The sequence below is a fragment of the Schistocerca serialis genome, chromosome 3 (assembly GCF_023864345.2).
Source record: "Schistocerca serialis cubense isolate TAMUIC-IGC-003099 chromosome 3, iqSchSeri2.2, whole genome shotgun sequence".
Classification (NCBI taxonomy): Eukaryota; Metazoa; Arthropoda; class Insecta; order Orthoptera; family Acrididae; genus Schistocerca; species Schistocerca serialis.
The window spans coordinates 293,822,139-293,842,941 of NC_064640.1; the positions used below are offsets into that span (position 1 = coordinate 293,822,139).

Below are 20,803 nucleotides of genomic sequence, written 5' to 3' on the forward strand. Positions count from 1 at the left end.
TTATTTTAAAAGTAAACACTATACATTTATCCCACTTTCAGACAAGCAGGCTGAAGTCTTAATGAAAAATGTTTTTGGTTGCCTATGGAATCCCGATTGTACATAGATGTGCACCTCTTCGTCCGAAACAAATCAATGACCACAAATGGCCTTCTTCAGTGATCCAAAAATATGAACATTGCCTGGGGATATTTTAGGATGTATGGAGGATGTCTAAGGGCTTCCCAGTGACATTCCTGCAACACAGTAGAAACAACCTTGGCAACAAGATATAAAAATGTGGGCTGTAGGGAACAGCAAATGCGTTTACAACTGTCCGAGCAGTTACACAGTAAAAAGTGAACTGTTTATCTGTCACACAGGTTGTCTGGCAGCAAGTGTAACAACAAAATATACCAAACGATGCAAACTCAAAGTTGGAATAGCAACAATGTTAGGAAAAAGATACGACTGCTATTCTATAATATTTAACAGTCTTAATTGTGCCTGTCTGCAGCTCATTGGTCATCTTTACGATGAGTAACAATCCACCCTTTTCCTAATACTGAACACATTACATCAGTCTTGTTCAACAGATTCTGACACAAAATTACTGAATATCTGCAAGCTTGACATCTGAGGAATTTGTATCAGCAAGAGCAGCATTAATACCACTATTCAGATGGATTAGGAAAATGTGTTGTGGCCAAGAGAGACCATTCATAAGAAAATTTCTCTGTATGTGTTATAATCTTCGTTTTCCAACATAATTTGCTGAACTTTTACACATATCCAGTACTATATTGGGCAGCGAGTTTACTTTTTTAAAAAATACATATCAGACAGAGCCAGCAGCTGAAGTGGAATTTTTTTATAGAAGTTCTCTCCACAGAACTGAGTTTTTTATTCAGGCACTGATCATTTTACAATGATACAGAATTTGCCAGCTTATCACATGGAAAAACCAAAGGAACATATACTCACAAATATAAACAGACCTGACAAGGCCTTGTTGAAATAAGAATCCTAGCACTCTGCTGAAAGGAGTTTGTGAAACCACAGATTACCTAATCACATTGGCTGAAAGGACACCCATTCTCTCGATTTCAAAACCAGTGTCTTAACAAATGCATTACTTTGGTCAGTTTCTAAGTATCGTACAATGACCTTTTGTTTATAAATAACAAACAATTTAGTTTGATAAAATGAGAAATAGTTCTTTAAGATAACCATGCAAATGGAAATCAGTATACGTAAACAGGAATTTGGAATCTATCCCCTCAAGTATTAGTGTTTAACAAAATTTTTAATCTGTGTACCACAATATTAAGCTATCGCAGGTATAAGAAATTGAAAAACCTACTCTCTATATGAATAAAATGCAATAACTTGTTTATGGAGCTTAGTTTCTGTTTCTATACAGTACAATTGGCTACAGAAGTTCCACTTATTACTGACTGTCTCTATAAAATGTTTCACAACAACAAATAAAAATTAGATTTCTACAAAATAAAGGGTAACTACCGTTTTGAGGAACACAATAAACAAAACAGCTGTGAAAAAGTACAAAATTAAATTACAATGATGGAAAACTTCCTTTTTAGTTAATTATCAGCTGTAATGGCAACTAATGGTCATAATCATCAATTCCAAAATAAGAAACTTTGTCCCTTAAAACAGCTACTGCAGTAAAAATAATGTCTCACACAGTACAATGTCTCAGGAACTTACACACAAAAAACTTACCCATGTGACCAAGGTTAAATTTTTTTCTGAAATTGCATTCGCACTATTACTAGTAAATGCGACACATCGAAATGCACGCAATACCTGTGGCCTTGCACAGGTTGAGACTACAGTTGCATATAAGAAAAGTTAACTCTTATAGAGTGAAAGTACTCAAGTGATCTCAAATCTTTATCACTTTCAAAATATTAAAATGTCTACAGGTGGAAAAAATATTATGCAAAATAATTGTTTTCAACAGCAAAATTTTCACTACTACAGAACAACCTGCTAACAGTGATAATTACGCCCAGCCTTACTTGGTTTTAAACGTAACAAAAAACAAACAACACAACAGTTATTTTTCCAATTATCTACTCCATCCAGCAATTCTCGTAAAAACAACAAATCATGCAAACCCAGGCCGTTTATTGAAGTTTATTATATTTACCTTAAGTGAGCATGAAACTGCTTCTGGCAGCAGCTCTCATCTGCTGGCTGCTCTATATAGTCCACCGATGAATGGTCAAGAGTCGGGGAGTCAGTACTGGGACTAGGAGTAGCTGTCGGAGAATCGCAAGTATCAACTAAGACAAATCTTCCTCCATTCTGCCTAGCTGCTTGAACCAATATTTCACATATGGCACCAACGAGGAGCTCATTCTGAGTGTCTTGCTCAACCTAATGAAACATTTTGTACACACAGACATATATATGTATATATGCATAAAGCAAATGAAACTGACACAAATTAACACACACTTGCACCTACTTTCGAAATGACATGGATAAAATTTAACAAAATACAGAAGTACACAAATTTATTGCTCATAAACTGATAATGTATTAAGATGTGCAAATTATATGAACATAGCCATCTTGTCTTAACGTGCTACTTTTTTTGCACAGCATGTTTTGTTCTTACACCACTCCCACACACTACATGAACAATTAGCTGGTTGGAAATATTCAAAACACTGACATAAAATGGTACACATTAAAAATACCTCTGCAGATGCATTTGAATGAATGATGAAATTGTTTACAATAAAGCAGCAGATTAGTTCAGTGAGCCACCTGTTTAGAAATATACCCTGTCATAGTATGAAAACGTAATAAACATAAAACAACGCAGCTATAACAGCACCCGGAGAAACAAATTGCAATATGACAAAAAAAAAAAAAAAAAAAAAAAAAAAAAAAAAAAAAAAAAAAAAAAAAAAAAAAAAAAAAAAAAAAAAAAGCAATACCGTATTGTATAAATTTTACATTTTCACATAAAATTTCAAGTTTTCGTCCATTCAGTATATCAAATTTCAATAAATGGGGGAAAGAATATGTGGACAGTGTGCGGAACCACACCCATTCCTTTGACAGGATCAAACTAGGTGACAAGAAAAATCTTCAAGACTGAATGGCATGTCACTTCTTTTGAAGTGCGTACCAATATCCTTTAAAACAAGGTTTCTGGGACAGAATACTTGCTTAAAAAGGTTTAACTTAGCCCACACCACTTCTAAAATGCTGCTTCTGCTTCACTTTGTTCTACAAACTTCCCCTTTTTGAAAAGGGCAATCTACATTTAGCCGTTCAGCAGGTCTTAATCTTTGTATAAACATACTCACCTGCAAACCAAATTGCGTACAAATTACAAAATAAACAATCCTAATTGTCTCAGCATTAAGCAGGATAAAATGACAGTGTACATTTACGCACAAAATTTACAATTTGCAGTTATTTCAGAATCTTTTTTTGACTTCGTCTCATAATACGCACAGAACAAAGCAACCAACAATATTGGTAATCAAATAATAATGCAGGCATCTGCATTGTTATGGACACCAAATGTTAGTTTCATTTTTCTTTGGAGTGTCTGGCATCTTTGTTACTGTGAACACTACAATGACTCTCGCTAGGATAACTCTCAAGATAGGAAACTTGTCTGAATGCAAAACCTCAAGAGCCATCATGCACGTATTTAACTCTGTGTGATCTCTGCATTTCACAAGCTAACACAAGATTTGTGACTAAGGGATAATAATAATAATAATAATAATAATAATAATGTTACTTCCTTTTTGCCTCACCCAATCTAACCACAGACCTAGTTTTAGATTCCATAAGTGTATGTATTTTGCTTATACCATTATAATGTTTAACTGACAGTCTTTCCAGGAGGTCAAGGGCATGCTGATACAGCTCAATGATTAAGGCAATTGCTAGTACAATACAGGAAATCTGGGTGGAAGTCCAGATCTGGTACAAATTTACAATTGTCTTTACAAGTTAATTACAATTAAATAATTATAACAACACATTAATTATAATAGAAGTTCAGTATATTATTATTATTATTATTATTATTATTATTATTATTATTGGGCTTAATGAGGACCAAAGATGTACTCTTTGGTGGAGATTCTTATTTTCTCATTTTCTTCTTTTAGCACTCCATTTTCTGGCTGTGAGCCACCTCTCTCCTGCACCCACTTTGTCACTGTGGTCTCTTACAGTAAGGAACATTGGTAAAACTCCCTGTCAGACAAGCTTGCCAAAACCTCAGGTGGTCTTATGTTTTCTCCTGCAGGAACTCCAGTTCTTCCAGATCTAACTTTACCAATACAATTCACTTGTTCTTTGAGGCCTTCCACCTATGTGTCACAGGAGATCCTGTTGGTGAATCATTTAGGGTTCACGTGGGGGGTCACGCGCCCATAGGTCAGTCACCTTCTCCTTAAACCTCCTTACATACGCGATTATGTCCTAGTGATGTTTGTAAAGCTCATCATACCAGATTCTGCATTGCCTTCCTTTTCTCTTACGGGTCCTGCTATCTTGCTCAGAATCTTTCTCTCCTTGACCTACTGTTTTCTGAGTGGACCCCTCCTGGCCTTTGTGAGGCAATATGAGGCATAATTAACTGAGGGTTTTGCTACAAAGTCGTAATGTCTGAGTATGAGGTTCTCCAAAAGGCACTTGGATGAAAGAGGAGTGGTAAGCCTTTCGAACTCTACACGTCTCGTTTTTGTTTTGTTTTCTTTTAGGGCACAAAAAGAACTAGGGTCATATGTGCCCATATCAAAACTTGATAACAAGAAGACAAAGAGAGTAGTTAAAAATGATTACACACCAATCCCAATTGTCGGAACAGAAGACAGCTAAGAAACAGGTACGTAGGGAAAGGTCCAGAACTGAAAATTAAATGACCTTTGCCATATTGCTATAACAGATGAAAAGTAAACACAGTCGACAGCCTGCGCATCATTCGCTAAAATGGCCCATAACTCACACGGCAAAAACAAACAGGAATGTAAGCGGTTAAACCAAGGTCATTCCATCAGGAAATGGCACACAGTCAAAAGTTGAGTGCAATGTGCACAAAGTGGTGGAAGAGCATCACTTACAAATGTCAATGGCTAAAAAAGCAGTATCCAATACACAACCTAGTTAAAATTATCTTGCAGCGAGAGGAGGTCGTCCAAGTTGCTGCGAGAGGCTTAATAACCCAGAGCTTGTTCCCATGAAGGGAGAACCAGTGGTCATGCCAAAGTGACACCACCTGCTGACACACAGCGACACAAAGATCGGAGGGGCTGTAAGAACTAGCGGCCTGAGATACAAGGACTGTTGCATTCGCAACAGTGTCAGCGGCCCCATTTCCTGTCAGACCGACGTGACCAGGAACCCACAAACATCACAGTGCCTCCATCGAGAGTGAGCAAGTTACAGCTTTCCTGGATCCACTGCACAAAGGGATGGACAGTCTACAGCACACAAAGGCTTTGAAGGACACTAAGAGAATCTGAGCAGATGACTCAGTTGAAAAGCCTGTGGCATTGAATATACTGTGTGGCCTGATACAGGGTGAAGAACTCTGTTGTAAACACTGTGCAGTGTTCCAAAAGCCGATACCAAAAAACGATGCCACCAATGATGAAGGCACACTCAACACCATGGTCAGACAGAGAGCAATCACTGTACATAAAGGTGCTACCGCAAAGTCCCATGCGAAGGTTGTGAAACTGAAGGCAATAGAGTGAGGTTGGAGTTGTGTCCTCAGAAAGAGAATGAACACCAAGGTGAACACGGCCCACTGCACGAAACCAAGGTGGTGATGGGTTCACACCCACCGGGAAAGTTGCACATAGCGTGAAGTTACGTCGCCAGAGCAAGAGCCAAAAGATAACTCCAGGAGGTAACAGAAGATGGATGCACCCCATACTGGCAATCAATGGAGTCATCGAAGGAGGCGGAACAGGACAGGTGGCCACACATGGCAGACAAATGGCATGCATATCTGCTGAGAAGAAACTCACAGCGGTAGGACAGTGGTAGTTCAGCAGCTTGTGCATACAACTCTGAACTGGGCTAGTGTAAAAGGTGCCCATGACTACATGGTTGCCACAATGGTGGATAGTGCTGAGATGGCATAAGAGGAATGGACGTGCAGATGCATAAATGAAACACACAGTCTAATTTCTAACAGACAAGGGACCGGCATAAATGGAGGAGGGTGGTTTCTACATCCCAGGAAGTACCCTTGAGGACACACAGAACATTGAGGGACCACATACAGTGGGCTGCCAGATAAGACACATGGGTGGACCAAGAAAGTTTCCTACCAAGCATGAGCCCCAGGAATTCCATAGTTTCAACTAACAGAAGAGCAACAGGTCGAGGATGTCAATACAATGGAAGAAACCAATTGCGCCACCAGAAATACATACAAACACATTTTTTGGTGGAAAAAAAGGGCACTATCAATGCTCCATGAGTAAAGACGATCGATGCATCACTGAAGATGCTGCTTAATGAGACTAGTCTCTGGAGAATGACAATAGATAGCAAAATCATCAACCAAAAGGGAGTCAGAGATGCCCGGCTGTGTGTCTGGTGTCCATGGTTATGTTCTTGGTCTTGTCTGCATAGATCCACTCTCCTAAGTACTTTAACTGCATATACTTTTCTTATGGTAGTGTACTCTGGTGGAATTGTTGAGGGTGCTTCCTTGATGTTGCTCATCCCCAGCGATACACTAATTTCATTTCAGCATGTGTAACTCATTTCAAACACTAAAAAAATTTGTTACTGGGTTATGGCACACATTCCCATTCTGTCTTGCATAGCACACACACATCAATTTATGCCCTAACAACCTCTGGCATTTTGAAAATATTCATTTTCAATTAAATGAAGTCACTTTATCCACAACATATTGCCAATTACAATGTGGTCGCATTATCTATAAAGCACACGTTTTTCAGTCAACACAGAGCTGGAGATGGCTTTGACTGCTGACCGGGTGCACATTTCACTGGTGCGAGTGGGAAATTTAAGGAGTCGGCCCTATGCTACAGATGGTCTGCACCTCAACAGTACTGGAGAGGGGAGACGGTAAAGAAAATTAGTGAAGAGTACAGCTGGTGGGTGTGCTCAAAGTGTCTTCACAAATACTTTCCCCATTCATAATCAGTATTGTAGAGTACCGTATTTAATTCACTATAAACTGAGTGTTTTGTGATTTTTGGATGAAATTAAGTCTATCAAATAGCCATAGGTTTAAATGTCCTCATTTCTGCACTTTTAAACAAATATACTACCTATCACTACTTACCTAATTTCACACGGAAAAAAATATAATACACATTTTACAGAAAATATCATGTGAACAGCAAGTTTAAAAGTCAGCTATACTTATGTTTGTTTCATTCTTGGGGGCCTTGTCCATACTATCTGCATTTTATTGCTGTGTTTGCAGCATGGTGTGTGGGTTCTCAGACTCAGTGTACGTTGCATGTGCTTCGCGAGGCCATGCAACCATTACAATCTAGTGTTATGCAATGTGCGTACTTTCAGTAAACTGCAATTTGAGGCAATGGTGTTTTCCAAGTAATATTTCCGTGATTGAGTAGCAATGAACACAGAAGGGAGCAGCTCACTCTCCTGCTCAACTGGGCAGCAAGGAGCTGGAGCATTTAAACATGTAATTTTCTATGTACAGATAGCTGCTTTGAAACTGTTTGATTTTAGTGAATGCTAACAAGAGTTAGATGAAGCTTGTTCATAACATCAAGCCAAGTCAGAAAATCTGTCCAGCTTCCAAGATTGTAATAAGTAAATATCTGGTGGCAGTTTTATTGGCCTCATCAAAGTCATTCACACCAAATGAAGAGAAACATTCACTTAACTTATGCTTCTCCTACAAACTGTGAGGACCAGAGATAAGCCTCAGTACGAGATGCAGAAAATTCAACAGTGTTATTAGGAATCACATCACAAATTCTATAGGTGTGACTCAGTAAACTGAAGAGGCCAGTAAAAGCAAGCAACATGGAAACTATGCTGACCACACACATTTGTCAATTTAACTGAAGAGCAAGATGCAGGAATCCAATCAAAGAACAGCCACAAATTTTAACCTTGACACCTATAAGCCAGACCACTGGAGAAACACCACCACATTTTGAAGTATCGGAAAGAATGGTAAAACATGCTCAAAGCTTAAGGCAGAGAATGAGATTATTCCTGTAAACTGACAAGGAAGACAATTACCAGTAGATCTCTTTAAGTCCATCTTTATACAGGATGTTTCAGACTTCTGCTGTTCAATACAAAACAGCAAATCATAAACACCTTCAGCCATCTATTTTTCAAATTTTATTTTACTTATGGGATCAGTTTCTGTGTTTCACTATGCCATCTTCATGCCCATTGTCCAACATGTAGGAAGAATTCAACTTCACACTCATCAAAATAGTGGCCAGCATTCAGTAACTGGTGTCTGCAGACTTCTTGTTTTAACAATGTGATCCCTTCATTTAGCAGATGCAGACACTGTAAATGGTTGGTTGGTTTGGGGAATTAAAGGGACCAGACTGCTATGGTCATCGGTCCCTTTTTCCAAATACAAAGAACACCCACAGAATATAAGAACGAGGAACAGAAGAGATCACAGACGATACAGAACAAGAGAAACTGAGACAAAGACAAGACAAAACGAACTAAAACCACCCAGAGTGTGACGGTGGTTGGCTGACCATAGAAATAAAAAAGGAAAAGCCAACCACTTAGAAACACATTAAAAAATCAGTTTAAAATCATAGGCCAAAGGCCAGAGTCAACACAAAACAATAAAATAAAATAAAATAGAAACACTCAGATTAAATGATAAAATCCCCCTGCCCGAATAAAACGTAAAACCAAGTCAGCCATAGTGGAGTCGTCTGTTAAAAGGGCAGGGAGCGTAGCAGGCAGCGCAAATGTCTGCCTGACCACAGCTAAAAGGGGGCAGGCCAACAGAATGTGGGCCACTGTCAAAACCGCCCCGCAGCGACATACAGGAGGGTCCTCCCGGCGCAGTAAATAACTGTGTGTTAGCCGGGAGTGGCCAATGCGGAGCCGACAAATGACAACTGAGTCCCTGCGGTTGGCTCGCATGGATGACCACCACACAGTCGTCGTCTCCTTAATGGCACGGAGTTTATTGGGTGTGATCCGATCGCGCCATTCAGCGTCCCAAAGCGCAAAAACTTTTCGGCGGAGGACTGCCCGCAAATCAGTCTCTGGGAGGCCAACATCCAGAGGTGGTTTACCCGTGGCCTCTTTCGCCAGGCGGTCAACATGTTCATTGCCCGGGATACCGACATGACCGGGTCCACACAAAGACCACAGAGCGGCCGCAACGCGCAAGAGTATGCAGAGACTCATGGATAGCCATCAACAGACGTGAACGAGGAAAACACTGGTCGAGAGCTCGTAAACCGCTCAGGGAATCGCTACAGATAACGAAGGACTCACCTGAGCAGGAGCGGATATACTCTAGGGCTCGAAAGATGGTGACGAGCTCAGCAGTGTAAACGCTGCAGCCAGCCGCCAAAGACCATTGTTCGGAATGGTCCCCTAGAGTTAGCGCATACCCGACACGACCAGCAACCATCGAACCGTCGGTGTAAACAATTCCAGAGCCCTGATACATGGCCAGGATGGAAGAAAAGCGGCGGCGGAAGGCCTCTGGAGGGACGGAGTCCTTCGAGCCCTGTGCCAAGTCGAGCCGAAGGCAAGGGCGAGGAACACACCACGGGGGTGTACGCAGAGGCGCCTGGAAAGGAGGTGGAACAGGGAAAAACCCAAGCCCGCAGAGAAGCTCCTTGACACGTACGGCGATCGGACAACCCGACCGGGGCCGACGGTACGGCAGATGGACGACCGACCGCGGGAACAGGACACAGTAATTTGGATGCCCGGGCAAGCTAAAAACATGGGCAGCATAAGCAGCCAGTAATTGTTGGCGTCGAAACCGCAGGGGAGGGACACCTGCCTCAACAAGGATGCTGTCCACAGGGCTGGTGCAGAAGGCACCAGTGGCAAGTCGGATCCCGCTGTGTAGTATTGGGTCCAGCACCCGCAACGCAGAGGGGGATGCTGAGCCGTAAGCCAGGCTCCCATAATCCAGACGGGACTGGATTAACGCCTGGTAGAGCCGCAACAGGGTAGAGCGGTCGGCGCCCCAGCGGGTGTGGCTCAAGCATCTCAGAGCGTTGAGATGCCACCAACACGTCTGTTTATGCTGCCGGATATGAGGCAGCCAAGTCAACCGCGCATCGAAAACCACCCCCAAAAACCTGTGGGTCTCCACCACAGCAAGGAGTTCGTCGGCAAGATAAAGCCGCGGCTCAGGATGGACTGTTCGGCGCTGGCAGAAATGCATAACGCGGGTCTTGGCTGCCGAAAACTGAAACCCATGCGCTACAGCCCAAGACTGCGCCTTACGGATAGCGCCCTGTAGCTGACGTTCAACAGCTGCAATGCCAGTAGAGCTGTAGTAAAGGCAGAAGTCGTCAGCATACAGGGAAGCGGAGACAGAATTTCCCACGGCCGCAGCAAGCCCGTTAATGGCTATTAAAAACAGACAGACACTTAAAACAGAGCCCTGTGGCACACAGTTCTCCTGGACGTGGGAGGAACTATACGAGGCCGCGACTTGCATGCGGAAGGTACGACACGACAGAAAATTGCGGATAAAAATCAGCAGAGGACCCCGAAGACCCCATCCATGAAGCGTAGAAAGGATGTGATGACACCATGTCGTATCGTACGCCTTCCGCATGTCGAAAAAGACAGCGACCAGGTGCTGACAGCGGGCAAAGGCAGTACGGATGGCCGACTCCAGGCTCACCAGATTGTCGGCGGCGGAGCGGCCTTTACGGAACCCACCCTGAGATGGAGCCAGAAGGCCCCGAGACTCCAGTACCCAAGTCAAGCGCCGGCTCACCATCCGTTCGAGAAGCTTGCAAAGAACGTTGGTGAGGCTAATGGGGCGGTAGCTGTCCACCTCCAAAGGGTGCTTGCCTGGTTTCAGAATGGGGATAACGAGACTTGCCCGCCACTGCGACGGAAACTCACCCTTGACCCAAATACGGTTGTAAAGGTCGGTAAAGGTCGAGGAGCCGTCGCTGGCAGTCCACTGAGAGGTGTTTCAGCATCTGGCAGTGGATGCTATCTGGTCCAGGAGCGGTATCAGGACAAGCGGCAAGGGCACTGCGGAATTCCCACTCACTGAATGGAACATTGTACGATTCTGGATGGTGGGTGCGAAACGAAAGGCTCCGACGTTCCATCCGCTCTTTAATGGAGCGGAAGGCCTTAGGGTAATTCGCAGAAGCGGAACTCATAGCAAAATGCTCTGCTAAGTGGTTTGCAATGACGTCAGAGTCAGTACAAACTGCTCCATTCAGTGAGAGCGCAGGGACGCTGACAGGTGGCCGATAGCCGTAGACGCGTCGAATCTTGGCCCAGACCTGCGATGGAGTGACATGGAGGCCAATAGTGGACACGTACCGCTCCCAGCACTCCTGCTTGCTTTGGCGGATAAGGCGGCGGGCCCGCGCACGCAGCCGTTTGAAGGTGATCAGGTGTTCAATACAGGGATGTCGCTTGTGACGCTGTAGCGCCCTCCGGCGATCTGTAATCGCTGCAGCTATCTCAGGCGACCACCAAGGCACAGTCCACCGCCGAGGGGACCCAGAGGAGCGGGGAATGGCAGATTCGGCAGCAGTAACGATGCCGGTGGTGACCGATTGAACCACCGCATCAATGTCATCATTAGAGAGAGGCTCAAGAGCGGCAGTGGAGGAGAACAAGTCCCAGTCAGCCTTATTCATAGCCCAGCTGCTAGGGCGCCCAGAAGAGTGACGCTGTGGTAGTGACAGAAAGATCGGAAAGTGGTCACTACCACACAGGTCGTCATGCACACTCCATTGGACAGACGGTAAGAGGCTAGGGCTACAGATTGAAAGGTCAATGGCGGAGTATGTGCCATGCGCCACACTGAAGTGTGTGAAGGCACCATCATTTAAAATTGAGAGATCGAGCTGCGACAACAAATGCTCAACGATGGCGCCTCGACCTGTTGCCACTGACCCACCCCACAGAGGGTTATGGGCGTTGAAGTCGCCCAATAGCAAGAAAGGTGGCGGCAATTGCGCTATCAGCGCAGCCAGGACATGCTGTGAGACATCACCATCCGGTGGAAGATAAAGACTGCAGACGGTAACAGCCTGTGGCGTTCACACCCGAACAGCGACAGCCTCTAAAGGTGTGTGGAGAGGGACAGACTCGCTGTGCAGAGTGTGAAGGACATAGAGGCAGACGCCACCCGACACCCTTTCATACGCTGCCCGGTTCTTATAATAACCCCGATAGCCACGGAGGGCGGGGGTTCGCATTGCTGGAAACCAAGTTTCCTAAAGAGCAATGCATAAGAAAGGGTGAAGGCTGATAAGTTGTTGGAGCTCAGCTAGATGGTGGAAAAAAACCGCCGCAGTTCCACTGGAGGATGATATTGTCCATGGCTGAGAAAGGCGTGAAAGGACTGGGAAGGCAATTTACGCCGCTTGTTCACTCACTGCCACCGATTCAGTACCCGTACGAGAGGCATCCATGGCGTCTGAGGGACCAGCGAGATCAAGGTCCTCAGCGGACGCTAGAATCTCGACTTCATCCTCAGACGCAGAGCGCGAAAGGTGCGGTGGGGTTGGAGCCACTGCAAGTTCTTTGGCCTTAGAGGTCTTTTTCTTGGACTTCTCTCGCTGAACCTTGGGTTTCACCGGCTGGGAAGGCTTCACCGATTCAGTCTCCGGGACAGAGGAGGATCGTGAAGCCCTACGTCCGGCGGCTGGTGAGGACTTATGCCACTGGCGGCCGTCATCCTTCCCACTGGTGGAACCCTGGGAAGGGAGGGTCCCAAGGGAACTCTTACGGGCGAGAGTAGCCGAAGAAGTTAGACGCTTTTCCGGCTGAGAAGCGGGGACGGACGTCCCCGACGGGTGGGAGGAGGTTGCTCCTGAGGTAAGGGGTGCAGGAGCAACCGGTTGGGTAGAGCCCCCCCACGGGCAAGGGGGCAGGAGGAGTCTTACTGCTTATCGAGCTGGCTGGAAGTCTCGAAACTGATGGGGCTAGCACAGGTGTTGTAGCAGCTGCATAAGAAGATGTCATTATCACAGGATGGAGTCTGTCATACTTCCTTTTGGCCTCAGTATAGGTCAGCCGGTCCAGGGTCTTATATTCCATTATTTTGCACTCTTTCTGAAAGACTTTGCAGTCAGGCGAGCAAGGTGAATGGCGCTCCCCGCAGTTGACGCAGATGGGAGGCGGGGCACATGGAGTATCGGGATGAGATGGGCGTCCGCAATCTCGACATGTGAGGCTGGAAGTGCAGCGGGAAGACATATGGCCGAACTTCCAGCACTTGAAGCACCGCATCGGGGGAGGGATATAGGGCTTGACGTCACATCGGTAGACCATCACCTTGACCTTTTCCGGTAACGTATCACCCTCGAAGGCCAAGATGAAGGCACCGGTAGCAACCTGAGTGTCCCTCGAACCCCGATGAACGCGCTGGACGAAATGAACACCTCTACGTTCTAAGTTGGCGCGCAGCTCGTCATCAGACTGCAAAAGGAGGTCCCTATGGAAAATAACACCCTGGACCATATTTAAACTCTTATGTGGTGTAATGGTAACGTTAACATCCCCCAACTTGTCACAAGCAAGTAACCTGCGTGACTGGGCGGAGGATGCCGTTTGTATCAGTACTGACCCAGAGCGCATTTTAGACAAGCCCTCCACCTCCCCAAACTTGTCCTCTAAATGCTCAACGAAGAACTGAGGCTTCGTGGAGAGAAAAGACCCCCCATCAGCTCTCGTACAAACTAAGAATCGGGGCGAATAACTGTTACCTCCATCCTGAGACTTACGCTCTTCCCACGGCGTGGCCAGGGGGGGGGGGGGGGGGGGAACGTTTTCGGATCGTACTTCTGAGCATTAAATTGAGCCCGAGAACGCTTAGAGACTGCTGGCGGCTGGCCGCCAGCGAGAGATGATGTACCACGCTTCATTGCCCTGATGCCACCTACTCCGACCAAGGGCCCTCCCCACGGGCGCCACCCAGCCACAGCAAAGGCCACCTGGCAGGATGGCCATTGCCGGGAGTCCCGATACCCCAGGAGGATAGGCATCTACTCCTTGGCATACGTGGGGAGTTAACGGCGTAGGAATCAGTAGAGCGATCCCTGTGTTGTCAGGGGGCTACAACCAAGAGGGTACATGGCGGCCCCACCACAACGGACTGGCAACCGTGCTGGATCTTGGGTGCAAAAATGTCCAAGGTCGTCGTCACAGTTAAAAGAAACACTGCAGAGGGCAGCGTGGTAATCGCACCCAGGGACGTATCCCCGCCCAAGAGATCGAAAACGAGCGGGACACCATTGCAACAACGAGAAATCCGGCTAAAGGTCTAATTGCACGACGGATACAGTGCACCATGTAAGGCGCCCTTCCCCAATTGGCTCGCTCTTTGGATAAATTTAGAAAGATGGAGGTCAAACCCGAGAGGGGACCATCACATAAGGACGAAACATGTGAGACTCCTTTTAGTCGCCTCTTACGACAGGCAGGAATACCGCGGGCCTATTCTAACCCCCGAACCCGCAGGGGGATGCAGACACTGTAAATTTAGACCAAAAAGGTGTGTAACAGTTGGACGAGCTGAAATGTATGCAGTTTGTGTTCCTGTAGGTCATCAGAATGTTAAGCTTACGCTTAGTGGAGCAGCAATAAGTGAAAATTATAAAGAGCTTCTCAGCAAAGCACTTTTCAGTATTTAATCTAAAGAATGCAAGCTTTATTGATATGCAAAGTGTCCTGGACCAAGAAACTGCAGCATCTGAAGTTACAAGCTTTCACACAGATCTCGATCCACAGGAAATTGCTGTGTAGGAGCAACCTATCCAATCTGACAGACACTGGGAACACGAAGCAGATGGCTGTGGATGAATTTATTGAAGGAGTAGGGACAACAACTTTGAGCCTGTCATGTCATTACATTACCAAGCATCGGAGTTCATATCTTTAGTCCTTACATGTGATCTAAAGGAAGAAAAGCTTATTATCTTAATGGATTTTGCTAAAAACTGTTTGTTTAATGTTCAAGAGGCAGTGTAATGTTCCCACCGGGATACTTCTCAAGCAACAATTTACACATTTGTCATCTATTCTTGTCGAAATCTGAAGGTGAAAAGTATGAATGTGTGTGTTGTCAGTGACTGTATACGATGTAACACAATCACAGTGCCATTTTTCTTTTTTTCCTCTTCAAGGTAATGATAAAATATGTAAAAACACACTTCACTTGGATATGCCACAAAGTATTTCAGTGAGACCTCCAGCACCCAATACTGAAGTTTCTCAGTTTGTGCTATCACAACAAAAGTCTTTGGCATGCGACAAAGGATATTTTTTGCTAGAAGTCATGGAAAGTCACCTTGTGAGGGGGTTGCATGTACAACAAAGCAGTTAACAGTGAGAGCAAGCTTGCCATGGCTAGTTAATAAGCAGATTCTTGCACCTATTACATCTGTTTTGCTTCTGTACATAAGAGATTAATAACATTACATTTGCTTTCTTCAGCTAAGAAAAAAGTGAACAAAATAAATCCACACAAGAATAGATGTTTAAACATAAGCATACTGTTAGCAGGAATGAGAGAAAAATAGTTTTTTCCAACTGATGAAACAATTCAGACCAGCCGTTTCAAACAATCCGTCACCTTTTGTGATCAAATTTATTGACAGTAGAGAAGGATGTATATTAACATTGGATCTCCATCCAGGGCAATATACTGCATACATTTATGAAAAAGTGTGCTGGATTGGATACGTCCATGAAACTGCCAGTGACAGAATGATGCTTTATTAAGCTTTATTCACTCCCATGGTCCATCAACTTCATTTTATTCGCCAGCAAGGGAATGACAAGCACTGGGTTTTGAAACTACATTATTGCAGTTATGCCAGCTTGTAGAGTGCCAAGATTTAGGCCAGTATGGCAGAATGAAGAGATTGATACAAGGACATAGATAGGATTTTGTCAACAAGAAGGTACGATATGTTATAAAGGGTCATGTTCTTGTTTATTATGAATCAATTTTTTTTAGTCTTATATACATAATTTGCTTTTTTCTTAAATAATCATAACATATATTCTCAAAATTTCTTAATTTGTCAATATGATAACCTCACTTTATTCACAAATGGATTAACATTATATTAATGTATTCCCTCTTTACCAACAAAACTCAGCTCAGCCTTCTATTAGAAAGGTCACTATCACAGAGCAGAAGAATCTTAAGGTTGGTTGAATAATTTATGGTGTTAAAGGGTTCAAACCTCTTGACAATAACCAATCTCTAGTACAATCTTGTATTCAAATTTCCAACTTATCTGAAACCTTCTCCGAATCCCTTCTGCACATCAAAGCATCCGAAATACAATTCAATTAAAGATATTTCATGTAGTTAAAATTCTTCAATATCCTTAAGTGATCAAGAACTTTTTAAATCGTTATTTTAATAGTCAATTTTAAACTACAGCAACCAAATTTATTTATAACACAAAATGGAATACACAAATACTATGCGCTACAATTTTGGAATATTAACATTGATTCATGCATTGATTTAAACTAGACTTGGAATGTATGATGTAACAAATGAGTTTATGTTTATTAATTATAATGTGGTAATACAGCCTTTGATGCTGATGAACTCAACTGTAACATACCACACACATTATCACTTACCTGAGGTTTATTTACACATACACAAGAGTTGTAATCTCACTCTTTGTTCCAAGCATATTACAAATAAGAAATTTCACAGTGGAACAACTTCCTTGCAGTAAAACGTGAAGACGTGAAATATTTCTCTAGAAGCTAGTAACCTTTATGCACAGATACACAGTACAAAATGATGATTGCTAGCTGCCTTCCAATGTAAATATCACTGAATTACACATATTGTTGAAATCTTACACAAACCAACATTAAAATTAAATGCGCCTGGCTGAGAAAGAATTATTCCCCAAATCAAGATAAGTACTCTTACAAAAGTGACGAAAAAGTACTTTTATATAAATGTTTCTCCATCTTAAAAACAATTACAGTTTAAAATCCTAGAACATCTGAAAACATGCGTGAATAGATTGTGGAGGAAAGTATGTTGTGCGACTAATTCAACCAAACCACTGCAAAAATCTTTTAGAAATAAATGATCTATAGAATGTGCCGTCATCACATACCTGTCCCCATCGTTCCTATCTGAACTGGTTTTCATAATTGAGGTCTGCCCGGCAGACCAAATCTGATAATTTACCATTGGGCTACTAAAGATAGAATTTTGAGCAGATATGCAACCATTACCATTTTGGTGATATTTTTGTTTATCAATGAGATTTTTAGGTAACACAGGAAATCAAGTGTATTCCTGAGCACTGATTTTAATTAAATTTTATTTGCAATTACATTTACCACTCTGCTGCCTTGTGAAATATTCCAACCCGAAAGGTCTACCAGTCCCAAACAATGACTCCAGTGAAAACATTAAACTGCTATAGAGAGGTATTTCTGTTATTATAGCAGTGAGTATTTTTAACTTACCATAACGATAGTGGACAAATCAAAATTGGTTTTCCTTTCTTGTCACAAAATTACCTATGATTAGAAACTCTCAGCAGCACGAGGAACAAAAGCAATAAACAGCAACACTTACATTAAATTCAACTGCAAGTAAGGACTGAACTGATTAACAAAACAACTGAGCTCCACTAAGGCCAACAATGTGCAGTGGTTGGTCTCAGCTAAAGTATGGATGGGCAATAGCCGATAATGCTAACAATGTATCGACAATGTAAATCTATTGAGGGCCTTGTTGGAAAACCACAGTGCGCACCAGTTTTTCGTTGTATGATTGAAAATCGAAATATCTTTCAGTTTCAATACACAGCAACTAGGTCACATGTAATTACATTTAGGTGATCTGGGGGTCCGGACTCCCTTGCAACACCTCCCCCCCTCCCCATTGGCTACATCCTTCATCAATACCACCTTTTTTTTTGTTTTATCATTTGATAATGTGTAAGGATCTTGAAAGCAGGATATAAGATGAACATCAACAAAAGCAAAATGAGGATAATGGAATGTAGTCGAATTAAGTCGGGTGATGCTGAGGGAATTAGATTAGGAAATGAGACACTTAAAGTAGTAAAGGAGTTTTGCTATTTGGGGAGCAAAATAACTGATGGTCGAAGTAGAGAGGATATAAAATGTAGACTGGCAATGGCAAGGAAAGCGTTTCTGAAGAAGAGAAATTTGTTAACATCGAGTATAGATTTAAGTGTCAGGAAGTCGTTTCTGAAAGTATTTGTATGGAGTGTAGCCATGTATGGAAGTGAAACATTGACGATAAATAGTCTGAACAAGAAGAGAATAGAGGCTTTTGAAATGTGGTGCTACAGAAGAGTGCTGAAGATTAGATGGGTAGATCACATAACTAATGATGGGGTATTGAATAGGATTGGGGAGGATTGGGGAGAAGAGAAGTTTGTGGCACAACTTGACCAGAAGAAGGGATCGGTTGGTAGGACATGTTCTGAGGCATCAAGGGATCACCAATTTAGTATTGGAGGGCAGCTTAGAGGGTAAAAATTGTAGAGGGAGACCAAGAGATGAATACACTAAGCAGATTCAGAAGGATGTAGGCTGCAGTAGGTACTGGGAGATTAAGCTTGCACAGGATAGAGTAGCATGGAGAGCTGCATCAAACCAGTCTCAGGACTGAAGACCACAACAACAACGTTTAGTTCCCATAATGCAAAATACACAATATCTGTTAAAGAATACAGTATATTTGAGATTATACAGCAACACTAATTTTCTTATATGTCTGTACTGAACATGGACATTCCTGTTCATTATGAGTGTACACAGCACATAAACACAATATTTCTCAAAGTTTATCATCCCATTACTTTGTAAGAGAGATGAATAGGCAGGGATATAGTTTTGGAAGTAAATATATGTTGAAACACTAAAAATTTATATTATTAAATCTGTTAGGGTCTTAAATGTCACACAAACTTATGAAATTTTATTTAAGTTGTTCAGGACCATAATTTATTGTTCAATGGTTACACACTTTTTGATTATGGAAATTTAGTTAGCTTTGCAAAAACCAGCTTTATTTAATGTAAAGTCAAGCAACATCAATATGTACAAAAAGATTCCTTGGTTTCCCAATTTCAAATATTCCAATCTAAAATTGTTCATTATTTAAATTCATTGTTTATGTTTGAATTCTTTGATTTTTCTGTACAAGAAAACATACATTTTTATTCAAATTCATAGTTCACTTAAAAACTGGATGTAACTATAATAATGTAAATAACAAGTGGTTTGTCAAATGTTCTGGTACGTATTACTGCATAGACAGTTTTCAGTTCTTTGCCCTATGTCCCAAGTTGATGTTCACAAAAACTCTGTATTATCTAGCACACAACTTGTTTGTTTAAAAACTGAAGTTTCAGTGATGTATTTACCAGTTGTGTTCCAACATCTGACTTTGCAATGGAAACCAGAAATGTGTTGATTTATGAAAAACATTTAACCAAACCATGATTATACGACAACAAATGTTTTCCTTCGTGAAGTTAGAACACCAGGCACCTTTGGACAACTAGACATTCTACAGGTCTCAATAACTAAGATGAATATAAAAATAATTTTTTTTTCTATTCTTTGGGCATTTTCCTTTCTGCTGGAAGTATCAGGTGCCATTCTAGCATTGGACTTGCTAGACAGGCACTGTCGACAGCTGAGATCCATGCAAAATTTTGGATGATTTCCTTGTATTTTTTTTAAACTTCCCAAGTGCCTTCAGTGACATTACCTGGCTGGCAGTACAGTTTCTCTCATAATATTCAACAGCATATTAATGAAACTTTTAAAAAATTCAAGTAGCTCGGAGCAAACTTAAGCTCAGGATTCTCATCTAGCTTTGGCCTGGGACACTAATGTGTAATCAGGTTTGGAACCCTGTGGAGAAAATCCCTTATTGGACTTGCGATCTTGTGTAAAGAAACCCTTATTGGACTTGCCGTGTCAGGCTTGTGATATCACAGTAAAGAAACCCCTATCGCGATTGGGATTCGACACGAAAAAAAAAAAGAAGTCACCCATAGCTGCTGTTGCACAGTTACCATCTGTGGTCCTTATGGGAATAGGATGCTGGTGTTCTCACTTCAAAACAAACTAGCAATGGTTAGGCCACCATGGGCCATAGCAACATTTATATAGCCTTTCATCAGTAGACTTAAGATCAACACAAACCACAAACCGCACTAACACAAAATGATATATTTTAAACCAAAATTAAACAAACATCAATAGCTTTACAAAATAAAGACACATTCAAAACCCTCGTTAATATGAAACATCTTTCAAAAATGTTAATCATACTGTTAAGAACTCCAGGAAAATTTACACACTGTGTTAATGGTGTAAAACTTTAAAGGCAATTTACAGGACATGTGCTGTAGATGTGTAACAATTTTAGTGGAATGATGTCCAATGCCTTGGCAATGAAAGTTAAATTTTGACATTTATAACTAGTTTGGTTCTATGGGTCTTACAGCAGAAAAACTGGCTGCAATACAACTGCAAGACACCAACTCACTTCTTTTAACTTCTTTCCAAATTGTTCGACACAAGC

General features: G+C 42.4%; 1 protein-coding gene across 1 annotated transcript in view; it reads right to left on the reverse strand.

The window, feature by feature from the left end:
* The window catches only part of LOC126470082 (ubiquitin carboxyl-terminal hydrolase MINDY-3 homolog), a 91,283-nt gene that overhangs the window by 65,718 nt on the left and 4,762 nt on the right, over positions 1-20,803 (reverse strand). The window contains exon 3 of the mRNA XM_050097593.1: positions 2,156-2,385. Coding sequence (XP_049953550.1) covers positions 2,156-2,385 — 230 coding nt within the window. The remainder of the gene's footprint in view (positions 1-2,155; positions 2,386-20,803) is intronic.